At 34.9% G+C, this 9,360-nt stretch overlaps 3 protein-coding genes across 4 annotated transcripts; 1 reads left to right on the forward strand and 2 right to left on the reverse strand.

Annotated features, from left to right (window-relative positions):
* On the forward strand, nucleotides 1,677-3,824 carry LOC104705956 (pentatricopeptide repeat-containing protein At5g16640, mitochondrial). 2 transcript variants are annotated; one of them, XM_019229181.1, is made up of 2 exons: nucleotides 1,724-1,809; nucleotides 1,895-3,824. In XM_019229181.1, the coding sequence occupies exon 2, from the start codon at nucleotides 1,908-1,910 to the stop codon at nucleotides 3,267-3,269; it is 1,362 nt and encodes a 453-aa protein (XP_019084726.1). In that variant the 5' UTR covers nucleotides 1,724-1,809; nucleotides 1,895-1,907; the 3' UTR covers nucleotides 3,270-3,824. The 2 variants fall into 2 exon arrangements, with proteins under 2 accessions (XP_019084725.1, XP_019084726.1); XM_019229180.1 differs by having other exon boundaries at nucleotides 1,677-3,824.
* LOC104705958 (dnAJ-like protein slr0093) lies at nucleotides 4,017-6,358 on the reverse strand. Its single transcript, XM_010422064.1, has 7 exons — nucleotides 6,021-6,358; nucleotides 5,725-5,802; nucleotides 5,518-5,593; nucleotides 4,854-4,927; nucleotides 4,660-4,733; nucleotides 4,512-4,554; nucleotides 4,017-4,412 (listed from the first exon to the last, which is right to left on the reverse strand). The coding sequence occupies exons 1-7, from the start codon at nucleotides 6,048-6,050 to the stop codon at nucleotides 4,401-4,403; spliced, it is 387 nt and encodes a 128-aa protein (XP_010420366.1). The 5' UTR covers nucleotides 6,051-6,358; the 3' UTR covers nucleotides 4,017-4,400.
* LOC104705959 lies at nucleotides 6,575-8,173 on the reverse strand. Its single transcript, XM_010422066.1, has 4 exons — nucleotides 8,067-8,173; nucleotides 7,484-7,622; nucleotides 7,285-7,381; nucleotides 6,575-6,969 (listed from the first exon to the last, which is right to left on the reverse strand). The coding sequence occupies exons 1-4, from the start codon at nucleotides 8,101-8,103 to the stop codon at nucleotides 6,739-6,741; spliced, it is 504 nt and encodes a 167-aa protein (XP_010420368.1). The 5' UTR covers nucleotides 8,104-8,173; the 3' UTR covers nucleotides 6,575-6,738.

Below are 9,360 nucleotides of genomic sequence, written 5' to 3' on the forward strand. Positions count from 1 at the left end.
AGTCCACAGTAAAGTCCGAATTTAATATGGTATCAGAGCCCAAGATTCAAATTCTGGTAGACCTAGAAAAGTGGATACGGACATGCTTTTTGTTAACCCGAGTAATGGGGGCCCAAGAAGGGGTTTATTATCGGTCCAAGTGGGATCGGTTCAAGATGGAGTTATCATCTCGAAGGGGCGTGTGGAGAAAAGATCCCACATCTGATATATGTGAAAGGACTTGGGTAATATATAAAGGGTTAGGGCCTTTCCACTCATTCCCAATTGGTTTTGAGTTGGAAGCCCACAGTAAAGCCCGAATTTAATATGGTATCAGAGCAGGTTGTTTCTTGGGCCACCCCGTGGATGTTGTTCCCACATATGCCCACGCTTCAGATGGTCATGCCTGAGCGTGAGGGGGGTGTTAGTGTAAAATATCCCACATCGGAAAGATATGAAAGGATTAACTAATATATAAAGGGTTAGGGCATCTCCACTCATTGCCAATTGGTTTTGAGTTGGAAGCCCACAATAAAGCTCGAATCTAACATGGTATCAGAGCCTACATACGCTGGTCCGTTAATTAGTCCGGCTCGAATAGAGGCCCGATCACCCCATTAATTGATGGCCCAAAGGAAGGCCTAATTCCATCGAGATAGCTAAAAAAAAAGAGTACTATCTCGAGGGGGCGTGATGGATTCTGTCGAGATTAATGGCTAGAAGAGTCATCATCTCGAGGGGGCGTGTGGAGAAAAGATCCCACATCTGATAGATGTGAAATGTGAAAGGACTTTGGTAATATATAAAAGATTAGGACCTCTCTACTCATTGCCAATTGGTTTTGAGTTGGAAGCCCACAGTAAAACCCGAATTTAACAGTTATCGATCTCTCACCTATAGGTAAGAATCTTACCATAAGATTAATAGCATTTTCAACTTTCTAATTTTATATACAAATTAAGGAGAATTGATATAAAACTTGTTGAATTATTATATTATTTTGGGTGAATATATATATATATAGCGGCGATCACGACATTGTAGTACCTTTCATGTCAACACAAGCATGGATAAGGTCTCTAAATTACTCTATCATTGATGATTGGAGGCCATGGATGATAAACAATCAAGTTGCTGGTTACATCAGACTTATGCCAATAAGATGACATTTGCTACTGTCAAAGCAAGTCTCCATTGCTTTTATACAAAACTTTTTTTTTTTTTGAACTTTGCATATGAAAAGGGTTTAAGATTTTATTTTAAGTTCACAGAGAGGTGGGCATACAGCTGAATACAAACCAGAGGAAAGCTCTATCATGTTTAAGAGGTGGTTAACTGGCCAACTTTTATAAAATCTCTCTTATGCTATATTCATTGACAAAATATTATCATAATCTTGCGTTTGTTATTTGTAAAATTGTTGTTCAATCATTTTTAATGTAAGCATGACACATGGATTAAGGATGTCTAATCCGGGTAGTGTCGAGTTTAGAAATTTCTAAATCAAGTAAGCTGTTTAGGTGAAACTGAACCTAAAAATGGATTATAAACCAAAAAAAAAATGGAGAGTCAAAGAAATTGAAATTACAACTGAGATAACCGATTAATTCTGCTCCGGTTTGGTATAATAAACCGGAATCTCCCATTTAAAAAATTCAGGTGAATTAGAAACCGGTTAAGAGTTGTGAGGTTTTACCACTTCTTCTTCTTCTTCTTCTTCTTCTTCTCTCAGAGAGATTGGGAACGAAACTGGACTCAAGCTTTGAAGCATGAGGAGATCGATCTCTTCGAAAGCTAAGTCGTTTCTTCATCGGAATCTTCTCGATAAAGGTAATCCCGGAATCTCTCCTTCGTCTTCTCCGTTTAGCATTTGCGGTTTCTGTTTCTCGAGACGAGCTTATTATTCCGGTGGCAGTGATTACCGAGAAATGTTGAGAAATGGGATTCAATATATGAAACTAGACGAATCGCTTGATCTCTTCTTTCACATGGTTCAGTGTCGTCCTCTTCCTTCAATTGCTGATTTCAGTAGGTTATTAAGTGCTATCTCCAAGATGAAGAAGTATGATGTTGTGATCTATCTTTGGGAGCAGATGCAAATCTTGGGGATCCCTCATAACCACTATACTTGCAATATCTTGTTGAATTGTTTCTGCAGATGCTCTCAGTTCTCTCTTGCGTTGTCGTTTCTTGGGAAGATGATGAAACTTGGCCATGAGCCTAGCATTGTCACTTTTGGTTCTTTGCTTTGTGGATTCTGTCGCGGTGGTAGGGTTTATGATGCTTTGTATATGTTTGAGGGAATGGTGGAAATGGGATATAAGCCTAATGTTGTGATCTACAATACAGTTATTGATGGTTTATGCAAAAGCAAACAGGTGGATAACGCGTTGGATCTGTTAAACCGGATGGAGAAAGATGGGGTTAGACCTGATGCTGTTACCTACAACTCTCTTATATCTGGACTTTGTAATTCAGGTAGATGGAGCGATGCTACTCGAATGGTTAGCTATATGACCAAGAGAGAGATCTACCCTGATGTATTTACTTTCAATGCATTGATTGATGCGTGTGTGAAAGAAGGGAATATTTTAGAGGCTGAAGAACTGTACGAGGAGATGATCCGGAGATCTCTGGATCCTGATATTGTTACTTACAGTTTACTGATTTACGGGCTTTGTATGTACAGTCGCCTAGATGATGCAGAGCAAATGTTTGGTTTCATGGTTACCAAAGGTTGTTTCCCGGATGTTGTAACTTATAGTATTCTCATTAATGGATATTGCAAGTCTAAGAAGGTAGAGCATGGGATGAAACTCTTCTGCGAGATGTCTCAGAGAGGAGTGGTTAGAAATACAGTCACTTATACAATTCTAATCCAGGGTTATTGTCGAGCTGGAAAACCTAATGTTGCTGAAGAAATCTTCAGACGGATGGTTTTTTCTGGTGTGACTCCTAATATTGTTACTTACAATGTTTTGTTACATGGTCTATGCGATAATGGGAAGATAGAGAAAGCATTGGTGATATTGGCGGATATGCAAAAGAGTGGAATGGATGCTGATATCGTTACATATAATATCATCATTGGCGGGATGTGTAAGGCTGGTGAGGTGGCAGATGCTTGGGATTTATATTGTAGCCTCAATCACAAAGGACTTATGCCAGATATTTGGACATACACTACGTTGATGTTAGGATTGTACAAGAAAGGTCTACGGCGTGAAGCAGATGGGCTGTTTAGAAAAATGAAAGAAGATGGGATTTTGCCAAATGAATGTTATGAATAGTGAAGGTAATTAGGATTAAGTGCATGAGCTTAAGGATCTCAGGGGAGCTTGCAAGATATTTATATCCGGGTCAGGTTCCTTCCTTTCTTGAGATGTTTGGCTCTGGAAAGATCAACTCAGATCTTTCGAAGAAAAATTGGGACACTATGAAATGAGTTGATTTAAGATGTTCATATGTATTAGGAGAAACTATAGACACTGTGAATTTAGAGCGTAAGCCGCATAGTGGATTTGTTGACAGACATTACAGTATTGAAGCTCGCACATATGTGTATCCGATGTCTCTCCGAGAGGATGTTTGCCCTTGAAATGAAAACTCAGGTCTTTCGAAACCAAATTGGGATTCTACGAGGAGAGCCGAATCTTGCTTTGAAGCCATGTTCTCAAGTCACTGACTTATCTCAGTCTAAAGTTGTACATTCTTTCATATTACCTGTATACTAATGTTTTTTGATGTATTCTTTAACAAAGTTTCTGTAACAATTTTTTGTATACCTCTTACAAAGTTATGTACCATTTCCAAGGTTTCTTTATATATCACTTTCAATGAAGCTTCCCGAGTGTGTTGTAAACTTGTAAGATAACAATATTACTTATCAGAAAGAAAAAAATTCTTATGTAACACTGTAGTTACTCTATGTAACACTGTAGTTACTTGCGCTGGATTGTAATGAACTTTGTTACTTCCAATAAAAAAAATCTCAGAACTTGTGAAATTATTACTGCATCAACTTAAAGCAGTGCAAGTTAATGAATCTTCCCTTTTGAGCTGTGCAAGCTAATGATTACATTGAATATTCAACTAAACTATATACAGCTACAAAGCAAATAAATACATCTTCAAGACTGAAGCTTCGTTTCATAGATTGTATTATTCACTGTATGTCTCCGGTCTGGAAAAAACCATAAATGATGAGAGAAGTAGAGTGGTAAAATATCTGAACCATCACCAATGCGTGAATGTATGAATAGACGCCAGAGACAATACAAGCTTCTCTAATTCTACATAGATAAAGAAACAATACAACAGATCTAACTAAAGCATATCATTATATCATCAATGCGCGATAAAAAGTGCAATGGCTCCAGTTTTGTACAGTTTTACAGCTCTCTTCTAACTTCTGCTTCAGTTTATACAGTATCCTGCGAAGAAGCCATACTGATACAGTTAAACTGGGTACTGAAGGAGTTACATAGTTAATTCACAATGCCAAGAAGCAATTAAAGAAAAAGAAAACCAACCTTGCTCGTCTGTTGTTTGGTGGTCCCAGCCAATTGATGTGTCCTGCATGCAAAGTTTTACCAATAAACATACAGAATCATGATATGATATATAAGAATCTGACATTGTGGAGGAAAAGAACAGTAAATATTCTGAAGAGGTTGTTACCATGGTGATGAGGATTGGCTGATACCAAGCCCATTGCAAGTGAGTATCATTCCCTTAAATCTGGCGAGATATTCCTGTTCAAGAATGAGTTGGGATCATCTCAAATGGTCAGTCAAAAACTAGATAGTAGATACCATGTTCTTTTCAAATGTAAAACACCTGTTTGTAAATCGCAAAAAGATAATGTTACATACCCGTAAAGTATACTTGTGGATCTCATAAATACCAGTAAAATCATACTCAAAACGTTTAGCAGGGTCCATCAGCACTGCCAAAAAGAAAGAAGAAACTAAATCACATTACGATATCAATTCATTCAAGACACTGAGAGAAAGAGAGAGAGAGCATTGTGCTCTATTATATTCTCAAGTGTCGACAGAAAACATAAGGGATGAAACAGAACTACATACTAAAAGTCAGTCAATAAAGGATTACGAGATGAAGAAACCTGAAGCAATAGTTAAGGAGACCAAGGACAAACAAAAAGGCTGTGACATGTTAAAGAGAAACAAGTACACAGAAGCGAAGAGATGGAGAGGGGACGTAAAATTATCAAATGTTCGAAACTAGATGGAGTTGTATCAATACTAAAACAGAATTATTGAACAATAAAGGTTAAGGAGGTAAATGGATAAAGCTGAAGGCTTTAGCAGTTTGTTCTTTCACTGCTAAACTTTGTTTCCTCCTAGTCTTCCTAAAACGTCTATCTGCTTTCTACAAGTTCTCTTTTTTCTAAATTTTCTACTCTACTTCTTCTCTCTCTCTGTCATGTATTTTTTTTCTTTCTAGACCAATGAATATAGGGAAATACCAGTGAAGCTTGCCACTATCTAGGGTACTTATGTTCCGATGACTAACCATTATAAGCTTCATTAATCTCTTGAAATTTCTCTGTAGCTGCACTATCGCCTTTGTGCTTATCAGGATGCCACTTCTGTAGAATGGAATCACACAAAAAAAAAAACATACTCAGCAAAATTCATTCTTCTTCCAGATCATAAATTCATTATCTAAAGACAGACATCTAAGCGGATATTGGAAAAAGGGTTATATGAGTTGACAAACCAATGCAAGCTTCCGATAATTCAGTCTGATCAAGTCTTCAGTTGCGTCGTAATCAACTTCTAGAATCTTATAGTAATCCTACAAACAAACAAACGATAAATGATAAGAGAACATACAAACATAATCATTATCCCGAAATTTCAAGAACAGAACTCAAACGTTCAGATTCCACTCAAACCAAAACCAGACATTATCTAATAAAAACCAAATCTCTCCATGGAGAACTCATGCATTTTCACCTAGGAATTAAAAAAAAAAAATCAAACTTTGGATTCGAAAAGACTGGTAATTTTTACCTTAGGGGGAGACTTATCATGGTCTTCCATCTGACATAGACGCGAACGGAGGAAGAATCTCCTCGCACATCATCAGACAGAGAGACAAAACAGAAACCCCAGAACCCTAACGTAAAAGGGGGATTAGGTTTTTCTTTTCCGTTCAACAAAATCGAAACTTTTTGAGGAAAATGGAAAAGTTTCAATCGAATCTTGTGGATTGCTTTCTCAGTAATATCGGACGAAGAAGAAAGGCTTTGGCTTTATGCGTTTTCGGTTCCTTTTGGATATTTTGGTGATTGATTTGTGTGACGAGGCCACCGGCCAATGTTTCTCTCTCTCTCTCTCTCTGTCTTTTTTCTTTCTTTCTTTTTGGTATTTTTACGGATTATTTCAAACCTTATCCAGTTTGTATAAATATTAAGATCTTCTATTTTTAAATAAAGTTGCAACTGTATTATGTAAATTTCAGGCATTGTAATTTGCTTTATTCAGATTAATAACTGAAATGCTGAGTTGAATTGAATTAGACCAAATTATGAATTTAAATTCAATAAAAAGTAAAAACAAAAGACGTGTATATATATATATATATATGTATTTCACTTTGCAAGAGTTTCTACTAGAGAGCACAAAAAGCAACAAGAAAAAGAAGAAGGGAAACACCAAATCAATCCTTAAGGAATGGTTTTCAACTCTGGTTACGTATGAAACACAGACAAGGAAACCTGTTTCGACTTCAAGTTGTAGCTTCAACTTCAGGGTCAGTTTCGACCGGTACATTGGGGGAAGAACTGTTCTTTTCTCGACCTCTTAAACGCGAAGAAACATTGTCAATCGCGGAATTAAGCTGTCCGATTTTCTCATTCAATGTCTCTCTTGTTTTCTCTAAACCTTCATCGTAGTACGTTGGCTGTTGCGGCTTCTTGAAACCATACTCATCTTCTTCATTCAGTACCGATCTCCGGATCTAAATCACCAAAACGAAAGAAGAAAAACACACATAGCTAAGATTACATGAGAGTAATAATATAGAAGATCATCCCAAGCTACAAGATCCAATGAAACAGTCATGAGATAGATAACAAAGATACTACTATCTGTTTTCTTTTTGCCACTGGTATGTGCATAAGCAAGAATCAGAACCTCAATCAACTCAACATTTCAATAGAGTTTCATAGACAAACAAAATAACCGATTAGTAACACCACAATCCAAAATCATCAAACATAAGGCTACTGTGTATTTCCCATACATAGGATTCCAAAAGAGATAACAATTTTACCTGTGGAGCAAAGATATAAGCAACAGCGCCAAACACAGCACCTCCTAGAAGAAAACCAGCTATGAAGTCACCACTGCTTCCACTCCTACTCCCATCTCTGAAGATCATTAGAAGAATTAAGTCAAATTCAACAGAAGAGAAAACGCTATAGTAGTAGTAGTAGTGACAGACATAACATTACATAACATAAGATACTTACCGGTACCCAGCAGAAACAGAAAAATTGCGAGTCCGGTTTGATTTATTCAGGATTGACAATGCACAAGGTTTACAAATAGAACTGAGCTTCGTGGTAGACGACAATCCATTAGCTTTCAAATGATGAGATTGAGACCCACCTGAGCCACCAGATAGATATATATATTCAAGAATCAAAAGAACCTTGCTTGGTTTTTTTGCATATGCAAAAAAAAATTCTTACAAATAAAAATTGCAAAAATCACAGCTCCAAAAGCTACAGTTAGTTACTCTAGCTGCTGCCCTATTGGCAAACAAGGAATTGATCAGGTTAATAATTTAGGACGATATATAATTTTTAGTAATCTGAAGTGCAAAAAATTCAGGACGATCAACTCGAAAGAACTGTCTCCGTACAGCTATAAAAATCACTGCCGGAAAGTACAAATCGGGAAACCTCGAAGATAGAAATTCTAGTAAAGAACGATGATGATGACTGATGAGCAAACAATTTCAGATGGAAACAACAAGAACGAGCTTAGTTATATCATTATGTAAGGAAATTAACGAGAGATATGCGAACCCGAGAAGGAATCAAATTTTACCAGAGAGAGAAAGAGGAGCAACAACACATGACGCCATTGGAATTGAAGACGAACGAAAGAGATCTGATCCCCAAGAAAAAGAGAAAACACACAGTGGGAAGACGAAGAAGACAACGTTTTTTTTTTTATATCTTCGAGTTGGGGGAATATATGTGCATTTACCAACCTACCCTCGTTCTTATTTGCTTCTTCTGACTTTTAACCACATTGAGACGGTAAATAAGTTTTCTCAACGATACAAGATACAGTAAAACCTTTATAAATTAATACTCTATAAATTAATAAACATTATAAATTAATAAATTTTGCTGGTTCCAAGTCGGGCCAGTGTAAAAATTAACAATATTCGATAAGATAATAAGATAATAATTTTTTCGAAATCTCCTTATAAAATATGGTCCCAATAATATCATAAATTAATAATTATGTAAATTTATATATATATATATATATATACTGATATAATAGTGTATGTTTCTCCTAAAGCTCAATTCTATAGAACAATTGTAATGTTGTATTTTCAACCTATAATAATATCTCTAAAATATTTTATAACATGTCATACAAATAATTAAAATTTAAAGTTTTAATTTTTAGATATGCATCATTTACAATTTGATAATTTGACAGATTATTAAAATAGGAGAATTGATATTATTATTCATAGATTTGAATTTATGTGTCTCATGTGTATAAGTCAATTTGTCTATAATATTTGTAATTTATTGTAAATAGTGCTTTCTAAATATTACAAGTTCAATTCCTAAACCATAAAATTTATAACATCCGAAAGTTTAATCTTATTTTGCTATAGTTGTTCCAATTCATAATTTTTTAAAAAATAAACAATTAAAAATATATCTATAAATTAATAATTATTAATTTACACTATAAAATAATAATTATTAATTTATAGATAAATTAATATCACTATAAAACAGAATCAAACAAACAAAGCATCGTTTTCATTTATACTAGGTAATTAGTCCACGCAATGCATGGTTGTATGCATAATAGTTTTGATTATATTTCTTAAATTTTCTTAAACTAAAATATTGTTTTACTAATGTATAATCTCAAAAAAGTTATACTAATGTATGAATCTTAAAAAAATTTATAACAATTTCTCAAAATAACACTCCTGTCAACAATTTTTTGGTATGGTTATTTATTATACAAAATTTAAAATATATAAACTTTTTTATAAATAAAAAATTAACCAATTTTACAAAAAATTATTACAAATTGATTAGCTATATTAATATAAATAATAATATAGAAATTTAAACATTTT

The sequence above is a fragment of the Camelina sativa genome, chromosome 8, assembly GCF_000633955.1.
Source record: "Camelina sativa cultivar DH55 chromosome 8, Cs, whole genome shotgun sequence".
NCBI lineage: Eukaryota > Viridiplantae > Streptophyta > Magnoliopsida > Brassicales > Brassicaceae > Camelina > Camelina sativa.